General features: G+C 39.7%; 2 protein-coding genes across 2 annotated transcripts; both read right to left on the reverse strand.

Moving 5' to 3' along the window:
- Positions 1 to 4,575: 4,575 nt before the first annotated feature.
- Positions 4,576 to 12,356, reverse strand: s100u (S100 calcium binding protein U). Its single transcript, XM_084738709.1, has 3 exons — positions 12,201 to 12,356; positions 7,198 to 7,328; positions 4,576 to 6,487 (listed from the first exon to the last, which is right to left on the reverse strand). The coding sequence occupies exons 2-3, from the start codon at positions 7,315 to 7,317 to the stop codon at positions 5,894 to 5,896; spliced, it is 714 nt and encodes a 237-aa protein (XP_084594835.1). The 5' UTR covers positions 7,318 to 7,328; positions 12,201 to 12,356; the 3' UTR covers positions 4,576 to 5,893.
- Positions 12,357 to 15,078: 2,722 nt separating this feature from the next.
- On the reverse strand, positions 15,079 to 17,636 carry s100a11 (S100 calcium binding protein A11). Its single transcript, XM_084739013.1, has 3 exons — positions 17,482 to 17,636; positions 17,263 to 17,402; positions 15,079 to 15,416 (listed from the first exon to the last, which is right to left on the reverse strand). Exons 2-3 carry the CDS (start codon positions 17,389 to 17,391, stop codon positions 15,282 to 15,284), a joined length of 264 nt encoding a protein of 87 aa, XP_084595139.1. The 5' UTR covers positions 17,392 to 17,402; positions 17,482 to 17,636; the 3' UTR covers positions 15,079 to 15,281.
- Between the last annotated feature and the right edge of the window lie 1,746 nt (positions 17,637 to 19,382).

Below are 19,382 nucleotides of genomic sequence, written 5' to 3' on the forward strand. Positions count from 1 at the left end.
GTTTGCCAGTGGCTTAAATATCACCTGTCCTCCTCCTCCTCCTCCTCCTCCTCCTCCTCCTCCTCATCCTCCTCCCCCCTCCACTCGCTCCTTACCCCCCCAAACTCCTTCACCCACTTACATAGTCTCTGCTTCTGTTTCTCTGTCCTCCCTCCGCCTCTCTCTGCAGGTGCTTTCTCTCTCCATCACATATGTATTATATATGTTGCACAAAATAAAAGACATTCTAAATTCAAATTCTTACAGGTCAGATCGTATTAGAAGGTAATTATGGACACATTACAACAGAGCTGTACTGGCAGTTAAAGTGCATTATTTCCCACTGTTAGACCCTTATTAGTCTTCATTAGAGGGTTAATAAGGGGTCACACTATAACAGAGCTGTACTGTAAACTAAAGTGAAATCACATATCTGCTGCTTCCCCATTCAAAAATAATATATGAACCAGATTTAACAAGTAAAAACAAAAATTATAGTGAAATATTTTGCCTATGGGTGATGGCACAAACTTTAATATTTTCACCTTAGTTTACAGTACAGTTCTGTTGTAATGTGTCCATATTTAACCTCTAAAAAGTCTAATAAGAGTCAAATAAAGGGTCTAATACTGTCTGATAAAGTACGTTCTTTCTAGTTTTTGTCTAGTTTAACACAAAGTACAGTTTGTAACGTCTTATGAGTGTGCTGTAAAATAAAATGCAATAAAAAAAAAACAATTACAAAGCCAATTATATCACAAAAAAGAGTGATAAACATTGTAAACAGAGCTGATTATCCTGAACCAACCAACGTATTATTCAGAAACTCATGGTGGCTCAACATTTAGAGATTTTTTGGACCTTAAAACTGCAAAAATACATTAGTGTATATAAAACTTTTCATTAAATATACATATGTGTATGTATGCATTATGTATATATATAATTTCATTGTATAAAGTGATCAGTACATAATAATTAGTGTGACAAGGGTAGAAATAATAAGCTAAGGCTTCAGCTTGTCAGCAAAACCTGTGTTGATTTAATTTGATTCATTTACACATTTATTTCAGTTGTAAGTTGATGAATGACCGGAATAAATGAAACTAAACTAAACTATTAAACATTAACTGGATTCTTGCGTGTAACTGAGCACAAAGGAGGCCACAAGTCAAAATATGTTATCGTCACAGTTTTATTCAATATTAGCCATTACACATGTTACATAGAATAAGCAAAAATGATACAGCATTACATATTATGAAGTTGAAATACTAGCATAGTGGAGTTTACTGGACATGTCAGCGGACTGAGTCCAACTGTTAAACACACACACACACCCTCTAGTACTTGGCAGGAAATAAAGTACAGAGTACATCAACGCACAATGATGAAAGCCTGCACAATGCCCTGGGAATGGTCCCATAATCAGAGACATTTTGACCCAACGAGCCCTTAAAGCAGATCCATATACTCGTATATGTACACTTTAGTATTTCCACCGGGAAGATGTTTAACACAGGCCTTTATATTTATCTGCTGTGTGACACAATCAATGAGACTTATTGTGTGGCAATGAAAATATGGCTGCAAACACTCCCTGCTGCAGATCTACCGTGTTTCGTTCCAGCATGTTTTTAATCTGCGTGGAGTTAAGGTTGGGTGGGGTTTACGCTGTGGGACAGTAACAAAAAAAAAAAAAAAAAAAAAAAAAACTGCCAGGGCAACAGTTCAACCTCTTTGAAAGAAAAGTCACAATTCACTCCGTCCATTTGCTATTCCAGATAGATTAAAAGAAAGCATTAGCTGCGATTAAATAAGTTCCAGATGATGTTAAATCCAGGTGTGGTAGTGCAAGTCAAGTAACTTTTGCTTACGATGATTGGCTGAGAGCAAACAAAGAACACAAAGATGCAGAACATACACCTGGCCTGTAAGGAACAACAAATATAGTGTGTGTGTGTGTGTGTGTGTGTGTGTGTTTATTACATTGTTAAATACTGGATTCTGATTGGTCAATTACAGCATTTTGTGGTCTGTTAATTCTGAATAGCAGACTGTTGCTATGAAAAAGAGACCGTTGCTATGGACACAGTTATGATCAAAGACTCTGGATGAGCAGCACAACCATTTTTATATCAATAAAATAATTTTCAAATCAATATTTTGAGTCCAGTTATTGATTGTATTTAAAGCAAGTAGCCTTGTAATAAGTGGGATAATGTACAATAAGCGGGTCATTAATGCAACATAACCACCCCACTGATGTTTATTTCGCAAATAATGACCTAGTCACTGTACATTATCCTTTACACATGTATAACAACAATAACACTGAATCAGATTATTGATTTTTTTTAAGCAAGTACCCATGTCATAAGTAGAATCAATTATTAAAGTATTCAAAAGTCTATTATTTCTGTATAGCAGACTGTTGCTATGGATGCAGTTCTGATCATAGACTCTGGAGGAGCAATAAAATAATTTTTAAACCCATAAAATCATTTTAAAATTAATATTTTGTGTCAGATTATTTATTTTTTTTGGTAGTAATCATGTAATAAATGGGATAGTGTGCAGTGAGCAGTTATTGCATCACCCTGTTGGGGCTTATTTAGCAATAACGACCTGCTCACTATACATAATCCCTTAGATATATACTGGATATATGTATATATATACACATATATATATACAAGATGCAAATGCCTGAGGCCTATGTACATGTTGAACAGACAGCTGGCTGTAGATGGTGCAAGAGAGTGATATGTTTCCATAATTCACAGGAAGTACCATGATTAGAAAATGTTTTTTAATATATATAAAAAGATAAATGCTTTAATAAAAGAAATAAAAAATAAAGTCTAAATAGCCCAACATGTCCAAAAAGTAAGTTAGTAATAAAGCGTGCAGGAAACAGAGTGTACAGTGAGTAAAAGGCTGAGGCAGAGTGAGTGTAAATGAGAGAGTATTTGCAATGGGAGTGTCGCAGCGAGGCAGGGTGACCACATGACTCAGGTTTTATTTGTCTTGCCCATTTTGCTGCTGAGCAGTTTGAAGTGCCAGGTGTTACTGTTACACTGCATAAGGTGCACATTTGGGAGCGTGCCCTAAATGTGTGTGTGTGTGCATGTGTGCGTGCGTGTGTGCATGCGTGTATGTGTGCGTGCATGTGTGTGTGTGTGTGTGTGTGTGCGCCTTAAGCAGTAGTATATGCAGCTGGCCAAGGTAGACCTATAACATAGCAGGCCTGCAACACGAGCCTTTTTCTCATGGCTGCATTATTGATGATGAGACAATTTACAAATCATTAAATTGTAATTAACAAATTGCATATAATGTGACAAAGAAGTATGTTTTCAAGTGATCTCCATAGTGGTCCAAACAAGAAAGAGTTAGGGTAAAAAAAAAAGTTAAATATAAAGAGGCCATGTCGAACTTAAATATTTGGCCACAATAATTGCAATACAATCGTAATACAAACAAATAAGTTTCTGATATCATGCAATGTCTTATGTATTAGCCTGTTGTAAAAAAAAAAAAAAGATCACACCACATAGATTCATATTGATGGCTCAGTATTCTTTTGCTTCAACATGCACAACCTCCGACAACGATCTCTCTGACAGTACCACCTCATCTGATGGGCAGGATCACTGGAGCCCGGGATTACTTTCATGTAATTGTTTGTGTCCCAGGGTGTGTTACCCATCAAATGCCTAATCCAGTAGTTTCCCCAAAAGCCTGGGACTCAAGGATCCAGTTACAGGTCAAACAGGGTCTTTAAAAAAAGAGAACTGTACGAGGGTGTGACCAACAAACAAACACGCAAGCCTGAACAAGCTGCAGAAAACAAGGAGCAATTTTTAAGAGAGCTGACGAGGTCAAGTTTCGGTCACTCCAATCCAGTACAACCAGGGGGTGATGTACCGTCCAGCACAGTTTTGGATCAAAAAGTAAAACCTGACCATTGAAATGCCACATGCTTTGGAAGACATTCACTAAATAAAAATGCACCAATTGTATTGTTAAGTTCTTAAGATACATACAGCCACCAAGTGACACCTGTTATGTGCGTCTCGGTGTTTGTTAGCTTGTTCTTCTAACCAGTTCAAATCCAGGTGGATTATGTTGCATCATGAATACCTTCTCTGACCTGCTCCTCGAGTCACCAGCCCACTCCCATGGGACTATTTTGGGCTCCCTTTTGACCATAAGGGTCCTTTGGTGCGGATTCCATTCTTGAACACTTAATTATTTAGCCAAGGGCCACACCTGATCTTCCAGTTTCTAATCCATGGCTGACTACGAGTGAAGAGAATATACTGCAGGATCCACATGAAGAGAGCCTAACTAGATATTAAAGAAAAAACAGACATTGACAGAGAAGCCATGAAATACACTAGAAAGAGTGAGATAAGCTGAATTAATGCAAAGTTCCAGCAAAACAATTTGTTTATTGTCATGCCAAATCAGCTCTACAGAACTGTGAATTAAAACATAAAAGAATGTAAAAAATGTATAAAATGTTTTGACAGATTTTTTTATGCAACCACTATGAAAATAGTTTGACCTTTTGGGAAATTATTTGCAAGACTTAGAGGAGAAAATTGATAGCACTCTCAAGCTAGTTGTTATGATAATTAAGGTAAACTGAAGAGCTGATTAGCTTAGCCTCGCCTAAAAACTGGAATTAGGAAACAGCTCACGAAAAAATTGCCCGTATATAACATTCTAATAACTGGTGGCTTCTGATCAAGCCAGGCTAGCTGTTTCCCTCTGTTTCCAGTTATGCTAGGCTAAGCTAGTTCACAGCTGGCTATAGCTTAATTATTACAACACAGACATGAAAGTAGTATCAATCTTCTCATCTAAATCTTGGCTAGAAAGCTAACTGAGCTAAGTCGAGCTAACTAGCTACTAGCTGTAGCATTTGGCAAGAAAGCTAATTAGCACATTTCCCAAAATGTCAAACTATTCCTTTAAGCCATTAGTGTCTCACAAGATGTACACTGCTCATGTTTTACCAAGGACCAATGTACGGTAAGGAGTGTGGAAGAGTTGAAAAAGAAACCCAGATAAAGATAAAAGTGGGGAGAGGATGGGATTTAAACCAATTAAGCTCCAGCCAGCAGCTAAGTAGCTTAGCCTAGCATGACCGGAAACATGGGGAAACAGGTTGCTTGACTGTGTCAGAAGGCAACAAAATAAACAAAGTGTAAACTAAATTAAATTGCCCACGTTTATCATGCTAATTGATGTAAAAAAAAAACAAACTAAAAAGCTAAAGCCAACAACTAATTATCTTAGCCTAAGCTTCAAATTCAATTGACATATAAGAGTGTTAGTGAGCTTTTCGTCTAACTTATGGCAAGAAAGCTATCAGGCACATTTCCCAAGATGTTGGAGAGCTGAAAAAGAGACCCAGATAAAACTATAAGTGGGGAGAGGACAGGATTTAAACTGAACATCTTGGCTGCAGTGGTGTGTTAACATACAGCAACACTATGGTCACGTGTGTCAGTGTGCTCCTGCAGGTCAAATCATATTTTGCAGTTAGGTTTTCACAGGGATATGACATGCATATGATAATGTACGTCTGCATGCTATCATAGTATATTATTGTAATGAGGTAAATGTGCTATATAGTGGGATGCACATGCTGTACATATGAACATAGTGGTACAAAGCAATAATTCTACTGTCATGTACATGTATTATTCATCATATATGAGGAATGGGGTTTCTTCAGAGCTGGGTTTGTAGTGCTTGAACTGTTACCAATATCATTTTAAAGTTGTATGCATTTAAAAAAATTTGTAGTGGCTTAACAACTTATTTTGGCGTTAATGCTGTGTTTTATGTAGTGTGGAAGCGTGTAGTGTGATTTTTTTGTTATGGATTGGATTGTCCCCTATGAGGTCGCCTCCTCTGTCTTCTTCTCCACTTCTTCCTCCACAGCCGCAGCCACATTCTCTACAGCTTCCTCCACCTTGTCTGTTATCTTCTCCACCTTCTCCTCCCCTTCTTTCACGACCACCTCCACCGCCGTCGGCGCCGCCTCTGCTGCTGCTGCCACCGCCACCACTGCCGGGTTCTCTTCCAGCTTCGGTACCTCGGGCGCCGTCATCCCCTCGGCCTTCAATTCCACCTTTGGCCCTGCGTTTCCGTCCAGCTTCACTTCTACCATCGGCTCCGCGTTTGCTTCTACCTTCACTTCAGCGGGCGCCTCCACCTTTGCCTCTACGTTCGCCTCTGGCTTCGCCTCCTCCTTTGCCGCTGCGTTTGCCTCTGGCTTCTCCTCCTCTTTGTCCACGGCACTTTGTTCAACTTGTGCGGACGCGGCGTTTTGGGCAGGCTCCTCTGAGTTGGCCAGTTGGCGCTGTTCGCTGAGTGAGACCGCCAGGTAGCCGACAAGCTTCATGTACTCCTCAAAACCAACCTTGCCATCGTGGTCGGCGTCCAGTCCTTGTTTCATGTTGTTGATTGCCTCCTTGCTGTCTGTGTCCTGGGTGTCACACACACACACAACCATGAAACAATTAAGGATAATGATGAGTAACTCTACCTGGTGAAATCACGCACACGATTAGTAAATGACCCTCTATCAGTGGCTCTATTTACATTATAATGCTGATGAATGTCATTCTATCATATCGGATCACTTTTCCCCATTCACCTGCTGTATGTTGCGCCACCACTTGGTCACAATGCTAGAAATCTGGATATGTTCAGGCTGGTCAGCACTCACTCATTCTTGAGAACTGGGACAAAACTATTGTAACTATTGATTACACAGAAGTCTGAGACACAACTTTTAAGGACCAACATTTTAGTTAATATATATATATATATAAATATATATATACATTTTAAAACAAAGATTATTATGATAGCACATTTTGCTACATATATTTTAATTGAGGCATTGCCAGTTTTAGATTTTCAAGGGATTTTAACATATTTTTTAATTGTTTGAAGTTGTAAATTTTTGTCTGGGATAAAGGTGTTTTCTGGCACAGGGCAAGTATAGATACAAAAAATACAAAAAATTCACCCTAAAAAATTGGAATTAGAGTGTTTGTAGTAAATATTTTTAAAGGTTTTTTGGTGGCACACGATTCATCCCAATTCTCAGGAATGAGTGTGCTAATGTTAGATTACTGTGAAGTGGTTGCATAATGCAAGTGTCAAGAGGTTCATTGAAGATTTCCTAACCGTAAGGATGTTGGAGAGCTGGCTCTTGACAAGACCCTGGAATTCCGACTTTCCCAGACTCTCCTTTCCCTTGGTCGACTTCAAGAAGACCTTCACCAGGGTCTGAATGGCAGCCTCCATGACTCCTCTCTCTGGGAAAAGGAAGGAGTGAAGACAGTGGCGTTAGATAGATAGATAGATAGATAGATAGATAGATAGATAGATAGATAGATAGATAGGCCAGTTGGTCGATTGGCCAGTCAGTCAGCTGGCTGGTCGCTTGGTTGGCCGGTTGGTTGGTTGGTAAGTAGGCAGGTAAATAGATAGATAGATAGATAGATAGATAGATAGATAGCAGCGGACCATAGCAAAACTGATTGAACTCATGTAGCATGCAGTGTTAAGGAGGAAGTTCTAGTCTGGTCTGATTCGAAACACATTGAAGTGATAGGCATATCCAGTGGAAAATGAAACAGCGGATCTCCTCGTGTCCCTGCAAGGCCTTTCGTTTCAGGTGTTGAGTCTTGAGCCGCAATAAGCGAGGGACGGTGACGTGAGATAAGTGGAGAGGGTGAGAGGGAGTCTGATTGAGAGACAAGCTGTGATGCACAATGGAAGTTCTGATCTTTGATAGGTCATCTGATCTACTGAAGCGACCGAGGGGACTGGGCTTCAGATTACCGAAGGGATTACCTAGTCCCTGTCTGCTCCTCTCTTTCTTGCTGTCTTTCTTTCTCTCACCAGCTGTACCCGCCTCTCTCTTTCAGCCCCACTTCCTTTGCTGCCCTTTCTTCTGCTCAAGTCACCCCCCTCACGGTGTTGTGCATGCATACACATAATATATTTGATAGTCAGGCTTGAGTAGGAGTAGGATTGTATGAGGTACTTATCCACAGTCAGTGCATTACCTCCAGTAGATGCCGGTCAGCATGACCACAGTCTGGAGAAGCAGCAGGAGTACCAGCGCTGAATGTACTGCTGTGGCCAGGGTCAGCAGAAAAATGCATTTTAGCCACTTAAAAAAAGTTCCACCTAAAAAACTCTATATCAGTTTAAGTATGTGCTATATTTAGAATATTTTCACCACTTTTCCTTGCAGTCAGACAGCCTTTTCTGATGAGAAACCGCCTTTTCATCAAAGCCAAACATCGCACTCTCCAAACCAACCAAACATCACGACAAAAATAGTAATTTTACCTCACAGAGCACAGGTGTCGCTGGTCTACCACTGCTTCAGTCTTTTAGTTTGTTTGTGTTAATTGTGTGACTTTGGTGAATCTGAACTAACCTTTTAAAACGCAAAAGTCACACAAACAAACTAATTGTTCGACGCTGCAGCAGAGGAGCAACTCCTGTGTTCTGTGAGATAAAATTACTGATTTTACCAATGAAGTTTGGTTGGATTGATGAGAGCGATTCTTGGTTTATATATCAGTGATTTCTTGTCATAAAAGGGTGTGTGACAGCAAAGTAAAGTGGTGAAAATATTCTAAATATAGCCAAGAGTTAACCCAATAATAGATTTGTTTTTTAGGTTATCCTTTTTTAAGTGGCTAAAATATGTTTTGCTGCTGACCTTGTCTGCAGCAGTACATTGCTTAGCTTTCTACAGCTTTCTACTTGCCAACCTTGAGACCTCAAAAACAGGGATGATTTCAGACTTATTTTGTGAACTTCTTTTCTTTTGTACAAATCTCTGGCATAAACTAATACTCATCAGTTTTCTTTCATTCATTTATATTTTCCCCTACTCCTAAGAAAAAGAAAATTGATACAGCAGATTTTACATTTTATACATGCCCCTTTCCTTTTAAACTTTCCTCAAGAGACAGGAATTCTTCTTTCCAGAGAGTCTGGTTTAGTGTAGCTGTACTGTTGTCTGTGGAAGCAACAGACCTTTTAGTGTTGTAGGGTTTGTACATGATGTCATGAATTGGGAGAAATACAGAATTGTGATCCCAGGAGGAAATAGGCAAAGGACAATGAAAAACAGGAGTCTCCTGGGAGAATCGAGTGGGTTGGCAAGTATGACTCCTGCTGTTTCTCGAAACTGGGATGTGCTGACTGCCACTTATTGCAGGAAAAACACTGACTAAATACACTGAATAATACCCCTTTAAGGGTTCCATTGCACACAAGCAGCGAATTCCTACAGGTTAAAAACATGCACAAATATTTTAAAGTCTCTCTTAGCATTACATGAACTAGATAGTGACACAATAAGGCGTTCAGATCTCGACAGACGCACAGATAATCTACAGACGTGACTCAAAACGTGAAACATGCCAGTAGGTGACACATCTTTGCAGGAATTCCATTCATTGCTGTCTGTGGAGATCACTTAGACAGGAATTTACAGGCCAACTCTGAGCTAGTTTGCCCCAAAGCAGTGAGAGGATATGTTCAAGGCGACCGTACCCGTCTGTCAGCTCCAGTATTCAAATGCTGCAAGAGCAAACACCAAGTTTGTGCTGCTGCTGCTGCTGCTGCTGCTGCTGGGAGAGCACACTCCTTGTCTCAACAGGATGCAGCCTCTTGCTCGTATCAGCTGGGCGGTCATTTGCAAACTAATATCTCAATTACTGAAGTGGGAGCATGTCACACTCAAGCACCTTCCAGGGCTGTCGCTATATGACCATTTAGGGCATGTGTCTGTTGGTCACATTATACCATGCGAGACGGGGCTCTCTGACACTGAAGATCGGAGCCATTAAAACCTAACATTTCACTCGACCCCTTTCAGCCTGCGCTCGCTGACCTACTGATCTCTAACAGTCATTTTGCTCTGATCCATTCTGCCACAAGTTTGCATAGGGTAGAGTAAGCGTTTCACGTCTGACTGTCAATACAGCTGTAATTCAAAGTTATGACAATGGGTTGCTACTAGATTTTAAAAATTTCCATCCCCTCTATCATTACTACCGTTTTGTTTTCGTGTTATTATAGACTAGGGCTGCAGCAATTATTTTCATTATTGATACATCTGTCTATCATTTTCTTGATAAATAAGGCGTGTAAGCACAATAAGAGTGGTCAGTCTCCGAGGGGATACAGTGAGACGCTGAAATGCTGCCAGAGGAGTGCTGACTAAGATTACAGCAATGGAAAAGATTAAAAAATAACAGATCTCTCTGTATTTCTCACTTTCCCTCCGATGGTCTAAATAACTCACTAGCTTTGTCACTAGTTGTTTAAATCATATTTGGGTTGTAAAAAAAGACACATCGCTAAAGGCAGACAGTAAACTAAACAACTCTGATGCATAATGAGGAGGAACACGCAATCTTTGAAAAATTAAAAATACATTGTTTTGTGTCTATAATCAGCACAATACTGCGTCTCATCAACTAACACTGACTGAATGCTGGCAGTCAACACTGGTTATATTTAAATGTGATCTAAATTATTGCAAGGGACAATTCAGTAATCCCTGGATATGGGTGGGTACACATCCCTACCATCTCTACACGATTCTACATCCTTGAATACATCCAAAGTACAAGATCCTCAAACGTCTTCTTTTGTCCATATCCCAAAGATATTCAGTTTACTGTCACAGAGTACCACAATAAACAAAAAAACCCAAAAAAACTCACATTTTAGAGGCTGAAATCATAGAATTTGGACATTTTTTTTCTTCTAAAAAAATGACTCAGAACGATTAACTGATTATCAGTTACTTGACCACTTGTTGAAAAACAGGCTCACATTTTCCAGTTTATTTTATTTCTGTTCCTGGATCACAGTTTCTGTCAGCTTTTGTGTTAATGCAGACACAGCCACAGTTTGTAGGAACTTTAGGGGACTTCTTCCTGCAAGGTGACACACCCTCCACAGCCTGGCTTCACACTGGGCCTCGACGGGCCTCAGTGCCTCCTGTCCAAAAATACCCAGCAAACACATTTCATCTATTCCTGGATTGACATATCTGTCCATTCTCACATTCATTATTCACCTAGCGACCTTTCTTTAGGTGGTATTGCCTGCTTGGATAGCGTCCCAACACGTGCCCTAATTTCGACAAATGAACTCAGGACTTGCACCCACGTCAGAGCTTCATCTTGTCGCACTCAGGAGACAAACTAATACCCGGTATTTGTCTTAAAAGGCGAAAAAAAAAAAAAACAACTGCGCAAATAATTAAATATACAGGCCTACAACCAGAGGTTTCCCGTTTCCCTCCAGAGCCCAAAGGAGATTGAGTGTTGCGTTTCCAAATGGGCGAATGTGATACGGTATGTGCGCAGAGTAATGACAATACTACCGCTCGTGTGGCATGAAATATTAACAGAGGAACAAGTTAGGTTGTGGCTGTAAATTGCAGTGAGCAGACGCACACTGGCTGTCTTTCATCCAATTCTTCACTCAGGTTTGAAAATAAAAGACAACTGGACGTTGAGAGGCGTGCGCAACACCATCAGCAACCCCCAGGTCTGCGAGGACTCATTATCATTAACACCACAAACTATTTCAGATAATGAAAAACAGCATCGGAGGAAGAAGTTGTCACAACTCGCAGGGCCTCTTTATGAGTAGCGTGTGCGCAAAAATTTTGATTTTACGCAAAATTGCGCTTTAACGCGCGGGCCGGATGCCCTCTGGATATGCTATACATAAGCTTAACACTCTGCCACCTCAAGTCACTTCAATTTTTGATAGGCTGTTTGCAATTGATCGGCAACTTGACAACTGATCTACATCAAAATATCAAATATCTTTCCGAGAGAAGGAGAGGAAGGAGCAGAGAGAGCATATGGCCATCAAACACGCTCAATAAAACCCAATATACGCCAATAAAAGCAAAAATAACTAATTCTCATTCACTGTTTCGTAAAAGTGCAACATGAGACTAAAAACTTCTGGAGTCATTGAAACCGTCCCGCACTCAGACAGACCGCGGCCAAATTTCATGGGATGGCTCTTGCAGCGAGAGTCTGTCGAAACGTGGCAAAAACGATGAACAAACACAACGCTTCATACGCAGGAGAAACTTAAAAGAACCCAGAAAGACGCATTCAACTCACCGTATACCGTCTGCGGGACAGGAGAAGTGTATAAATGTGCGCAAATTTGAGTTTCTGCCCTCTTCTCCGCCTTTCTACGCGGCTTTCAGCCTAGAGAACTTGCCAAACTAGTAGGACAGCAGAATCTCTTCCGTGATTTAGGCTTTTTTTTTTTTTTTTTCTTTCCTTAAAACTTTTCCCCCTGACAAGTCAAAGGGCGTGTACCTGGAAGAGTGAGAGAGGGAGAGGGAGAATTGGGAATGTGGAAGAGAAGAGCTCTGACTCTCAGGAAAAGGGAGTAGAAGTGTATCAAAACACTTATAGTTGGTTTTTATTGGAATTATCTTTGGCTCGTGGGCCAGCTGTTTCACGTCATGTGTGATTTGCACAGTTTCACGCCAGCTCGCCAGGCTTGTGGCTTGGAGCGGCTTCATCTGCGGGACGAGGAGACAGAGACAGGCAGGGCGGGTGGGATTACTTCATCTGCACAAAAGCTCAGAAATGTTTCACTTATTAAATGTGTACATATGAAAACTGAAAGTATTTAATCATCAGAATCTTAGAGCCATTTTTAGGGCGGGTGTGTCTTTTTTTTTTTTTTTTTAACCACTTTAAAAAACATCAAAAACGATCAAATGTGGTTAAGTGTCCTTTAAAGTGCCCTTCCAGTGGAGAACTATGGTTAACTGCCCTTTAAAGTGCCCTTACAGTGGAGAACAATGGTTAAGTGCCCTTTAAAGTGCCCTTCCAGTGGAGAACAATGGTTAAGTGCCCTTTAAAGTGCCCTTCCAGTGGAGAACTATGGTTAAGTGCCCTTTAAAGTGCCCTTCCAGTGGACAAAACATGATGCTCTTTAAAATGCACTAATAAAGTGATCTCAAGAGTGCACTTCCAGCAGACAAAATATAATAAAGTGTCCTCTAGGGTGCAGTACCTGGGGCAAAACATGATAAAGTGCAACACAACTATACTTGGTGCCCATTTTATTTTCTTTGCCCCCTGACCCTCAGATAGTTTGAGTCCATCACTGTTTGGGACAACACACAGACAGAAATTCAGATACACATAATGTATTGCTCCTATGAAAGGTCCAAACATGAACAAGATCATAGTTTTGAAATACAAAAGATGGTTAAAACTTAAATTTGGCTGCTATAATCTGGGATATTTGAGAGTGAGGCAATCTTCAGTGAAAATAAAACCGGACAGACAGTGTGGGTGGCGAGAGTGGTGCAAGAGGTAAAGCAGTCTTGCCAGATTCTTGAAAGGTCCTTTCATGCCTTTGTATTTTTTAAATTCCCTACACAGATTAAATCTCACAACCGCTGCTTATCTCTGTGGCTAAATGAGATACAGCCACCACCTTTTTTTTTTTTTGGGGGGGGGGGGGGTATTTTGTTTTAAAATTTTAGAAATACAGAATACACAAAAAGGAGAAGAAATTAGAGTTACTTTTTAGCTAGCTAACGAATAAGGTAACATTTTGTTAACTTTTTTAGCTAGCTAGCAAACAATTTGGCCTTATGATAACATTTTAGTGAGCTAGCAAAGTGTTTGTTTTCTTACTTCTTAGCAAGCTAGCAAAAAATGTAACTTTTTAATGTTACATTTAAAAAAAAGTTTTTAGCTAGCTAGCAGACAGTGTAACATTTTGAAAGGAATATAGAGCAGCTGAAAATTTATGCCCCCCCACCTTTACATCATTAAACCAGGATTTACTAAACCGAGATTAGTTTTTAATTGTGCAGCAGAGCTCTGCTTGATTTTAATTTAGGATTTAGTCATTTTAAACCTAGTTTTTAATCTTTTATTAGAACTAATTTTATATAAATATAAGTATATAATTTTTGTAACATGATACACACTGTGTACATAATTCTTAAATTTCTTATTAAAAAATAAGGTACATATATTAATATACTTTTCTTGTATACATTTTGTTCCACTATATAGTATTGCCATTTTGTCTCTGGGTTTATGGTAGTAGATTGTATATATTTTTTACACAACTTTTTATGTTTTCTTCTAATTGAATGGGAGCATCTGTAATGTATGTATGTATGTTGGTACAACTCTGAGAGCTGGTGAAGTCAGTTATGGTGGCTCAATCTGCATCTAACATTAAATAATGGCAGTCAAACTTTTTTTTTGATAGTTCTGACTGAAGCATCCACATTTATGTGGTTATGTGGGGAAGCTCTTGACTGCCAACCAGACTTCCCCATACAGACAGATGTGCACACAGCCTACACTAGATGGGTGCCCTGCTCTTTTTTGTTACTGCTGACTCATTTGTCCGTCACCACCCCTCCCACACTGGCACCTAAGCATGTGTAATTTGGATTCAAAGGTCACATTTTCTTATCTGCTGAAAGATTTTCAACATTAGTTAGCAGCACCTTGTCTCTTTTGCAAAAAAACCCCCAGGTCTATAGGCTATAAAACAGCTGGGGAGCGAGCCAGCACACATAACTCTGTCTAGACATCAGAATTAACACAAAGTGACCGTTACACCAGCTAAACAAGCAGAATGCAATTAAACTACAAAGCTCTGAATGCTGCAAAAACAATAAGTCCTTCTGAACATAATGGGCTCTGTTTGGTGCACAGATCCCCATTACATAGTCTGCTGAGGCCTCACTGACAGACAGTGAAGAGCAGGCGATGCTTTTGCATCACCGCTGCTTAACGCTTGGACAGGCAGCTTTGTAAAGGCATTACGAAGCTCTATGGAACAAGATATGGTCTGGATGGTGCACTATAGTTGCGGCAGCAGTAACACATATAGGATTACAGGCCCCTAAACTAAATCAAGGCTGTCATGCACTCCCACTCAAATGTGGACGGCTGGACATCATATAATGTGGTGAATGAATGACAGGAGACAGAGCGTCGGTGGGTTCAAGACAATGAAGCCTTTAATTCAAAGTTCCCTGCATTCAACAAATGGTTAACTAAACAGTTACACATGTGGGACTGGTGGAGCGATAAAAGGACGTGAATGCCTTTGAGTTTCACCGTTCGACAGCTCGAATTGAGTTGATTGGTGTCGCACAATCTGCTCAAAAGCCACAAACTGACAAAAAAAGATGGCGAGCCCTTCTACTGACAGAAGCCTCCCTGTTTGCTCGCCAGTTTTCCAATCAGCTGCCAGAACTCGGAGAAAGTCAGCTCCCCGTCGTTGTTGGCATCCAGCGAGCCCATGAGCTCGTCGATGGCCCCGGGATCGCTGGCGTTCTGTGGGGGTGACGGTGACAAGAGAGGAGGAGACCCTGATCATTACAAAATCACTCTGAGGTGCAACAACAGCAGCTGCTCTGCAAGACTGTCCTGCCACCTAATGGCAAAGAGCAGCAATAAATCATAACTGGAGCCATAAAGTTTCCTTCAGAAGCACACATTTTATGACTCACAACGGCCTTTATAAAGTATATTTTAAATGAATATATACTGTAAAATGTGCCTTTAAAACATATTTTACATATTAATATAATGTGCTTGATTATTTCTAAAACATTTTGAATTAACAACTGATAAATTTATGATTGAACAAGTAAAACTACTGTAGATTTGTTGTTCTAGATTTGTTCTAATTTTCATTTTTTTCTGTTTTTTTGTCATTTTTTGCCCCTCATTTTAAATCCAAGTTTAAGGTTCCACCAAACAAAACAATGTCAAAATATAAATATACATGAATAGATTTTTAATTAATTATATTCTTAACTGCAATGAGATGAGAGTATATATATGTCACTGTTTGTGATCAGATCACGTTACTACTACAATGCAGACGAAAAGTTTAGATATTAATTCAAATTGTACTCAGAACTCAACTATGGGTTTAAAACTAACTAAGCAGATTACATTTTGTAATGCATACATAAGTACGAGTAAAAGGACAGCCTTGAAAATCTACTCATAAAAGTACAACTACCCCCCTAAAAATACTTAATTAGAATAATTTAAGTATTTGTGATGAGTTACTTCCACACCTGCATATGACCTTATCATCACATAATGCTAATTTAGATGGGAAATTACATTTGATATACCGAACATACATTAATCGAGTAATGGGAAAAGATCATTCATAGACTGACAAAGAAAAATAGCTTCAGCTGCAGTCATCGTGCATGAGACTGTCACCAACACTCAGCACACAAATGTCCCTTTTTAACGATGTTGACATTTAATCAGTTCCTCCAGGAAGCTGTGACGTTGATGATTTGTGCAAATTCAGCCTCTCCATCTCTATAAAATCTGCACGGCCTTTTGTGCAAATTTGACCAATTGCTGTAGTTTCCCACAAGTTCCACCAATCACAGAAGTTCCCAATGTCATACATGAACTGACTCAATGTTTAATCGTTTATTTATTTTTGTATTTTTATTTCTTCATTTTGTTGCAGGTATTTTAGATTTGTCTTTGTCATCGACATCAACGCTCTGTACACTTTTATATTTTATAATTTTGCTCTTGCTGTTTTGACTGATTTTGCGTCTTTGAAGAACACACCCCAAGTGCACAAATAAAGCATGTTTTGTTAGAATTTTTCAAATCCTGAACTTTTTTGGTCACTGAAAACACTGAGAGCAGAATGTGTTTTATTCTCCCTGAGTTCATTTTTGATTTATACAAACAAAGCAAGTGCTCTGGACACTTCTTCATCTACAAATAAAACAAATTTGTACTTGTGAGTGTTTTTGGTGAGGTTACTTGGAACACTGAGAACAGTGTGGTTTTGTTCTCCCCGAAACAAGCTGCTTTTGCTTGTGATGAATTATATAAAAGTGCAACTTTCTTTTGCAATTTTCACTGGAAAAAAAAAAGTCTGAAAGCATTGCAACATGCATCACAATTTATTAGAAAAGTTGCTGTAAAATTGGGTATTTTAGAGCCATAAAAATCCCCCAAACAGCCAGTGAAATCCTGGAGGGACTGCAAAACTGGATATCCACAATAATATACCTGGATGACAGCCCGGTGACACCTGAAGAGGCCTGAATGTTGCTCAATAAACCACAGTTTCGCTAATGTCTATCTGTAAGTGCAGTCAGCAGCTGTAGTGATGAAAAACTTTTACCTTGACATAGTTGGGTAGCTGAGAGGTCACCAGGTTTTGGAATTCGTCTTTGCTCAGGGTGCTGGAGGATCCATCTTTACCAGCGTGGTTCTTGAACTGGGTGACAAGGGTGCAGATGGCAGCTTCCATGATGCAGAGATCTAAAGAAAGAGAAGCATCAATAAATCTGCAAAGTCAATGATTAGAGTTGTACCAAAGAAACGGCATCTGTGATCTCACCTCTAGTGTTGAGATGCTGTGTGGTGTGGGTGTGTTACAGCAGGTTTCAAGAACCGTGTCCCTCCAGTTTGACCATCACCTCTCTGAATATATATACGCTTCATCCCCGTCCACTGATGCACACATCAGCGGAAAACACTTCACCTGCCCTCTTCACCCCCATCCAGAAGGCTGACGTTATCTCTGTCTGATTTCCACCACACAAATACACACATCATAAAACCGCGCGTGCACACACACACACACACACACACGCACACAGATCTAAAAAAGTGCCATTCTGTCCTGCAAAGGGCAAATTTGTACTGATGATAGCACAAAAGTCATTTCTGTCTGTTTGCAGAGCAAGGGGTTTAGTGACGGCATTTTTGTCAGGCCGTTCTAATCAAGCGACTGAATCATGCCTGTCTAAGCAGTAATTAGTTTATACAAAACATGACTCAAATAATCATCCAGTCAGGACAACACAGTGTCGCGTTGTAAGGATTTCTGATTACATGAGTAAATGTGTGGAGGGATTTAAAGAGAAAGCATTTTCAAGCATTTTAAGGACGACAGTATTAGAGATTCTGGTAACACTTTATTTGAAGGAGTGTGAATAAGACTGTCATTACACTGTCATAACCACCCAGGGCACCCTGGGGTGGTTAGCCTGGTTAGCAACAAGTACACTAGCTAACTGCTAACTGGACACGGACATACAGCTAAATGCCCTTAGTACTTTACTCATGTCAAACTGGCCTTATAACATTTAATGACATCTTTATGAGCATCTTTATTAACAGCAGACAGCAGTTTAAGTAAACTAGTTAATCACGGTCTGTCCACCACTTAGCTCTGTAAGCTAAATTGGTACTTAGCTTACAACTAATTAGGCTGCTAGCTCCACGGCTAACCTAGCTAACAGCAGCTACAGATAACAGCAAACAGCGGTTTGCCTAGTTTAGCAACAAGTAAACTAGCTAACCACTGTGTGTCCATCAGCTAACTCTGTAAGCTAAAACACCTTGGTACTGTATTCTGTTGTCAAACTGGCTTCATAACATTTACTGACATGTTTATGACAGGCCCAAATACCACTTTACAGATAATTAGGACAGCTAGCACCATGGCTATCCAAGCTAATTAGTGCACAGCAGCTACAAATAACAGCAGACAGCAGTTATCCTAGTTTAGCAACAAGTAAACTAGCTAACCACTGACTCAATTTCTGACATTTTAGCAAAGTTTTTGAGAATTTTACCTGTCTCTAATTTCTTTTCTGAAGATTGTTTATTAGACATGTTTTAGTTGCTGACCTTTCTGCACAAAAAACATACAGAAATGTCTGCATGGTGACTTTGAAATTCGAAGAATGGCAAGCTCCTGCTGCAGTTTCAAAGTGACTGACTCACACATCTCAGTCATTGCTTACATTCTCGTTCATCAGCATATCTGTTCAATGACTGGTTGGTTCATTACACTGTGATTACCACCACTGGCAACTGGAAATATGAGACCAATGTGTTTTCCTTGCTGGGTTTGGTTCCTGGCACTCCGGGGGGCTGAGTCAGCTACTTAGGTGGCTATAGCTCCACAGCTAACCAAGCTAACCAGCTAACGTCACCTACAGATAACAGCAAACTGAGATTAGCCTACTTAAATAGCAAGTAAACAAGCTAACCGCTGTCTGTCCATCAGCTAACTCTGTAATTTAAATCACCTCGGTACTAATGTGTTATCAAATTGGCATTATAACATTTAATGACATCTTTACGACAAGACCAAAATGTGCCACTTTACTTGAGGTCAAGAAAAATATCCATGGCACTCTTATAATGGTCTAATGCAATGTGAAAACATAAAGCTAAACAGTTCATTTAAGTTTGATGATGTCAAGAGTCATACACATTCATAAAGAC

Source organism: Lutjanus erythropterus, chromosome 16 (assembly GCF_056507025.1).
Source record: "Lutjanus erythropterus isolate fLutEry1 chromosome 16, fLutEry1.hap2, whole genome shotgun sequence".
Classification (NCBI taxonomy): domain Eukaryota; kingdom Metazoa; phylum Chordata; class Actinopteri; order Lutjaniformes; family Lutjanidae; genus Lutjanus; species Lutjanus erythropterus.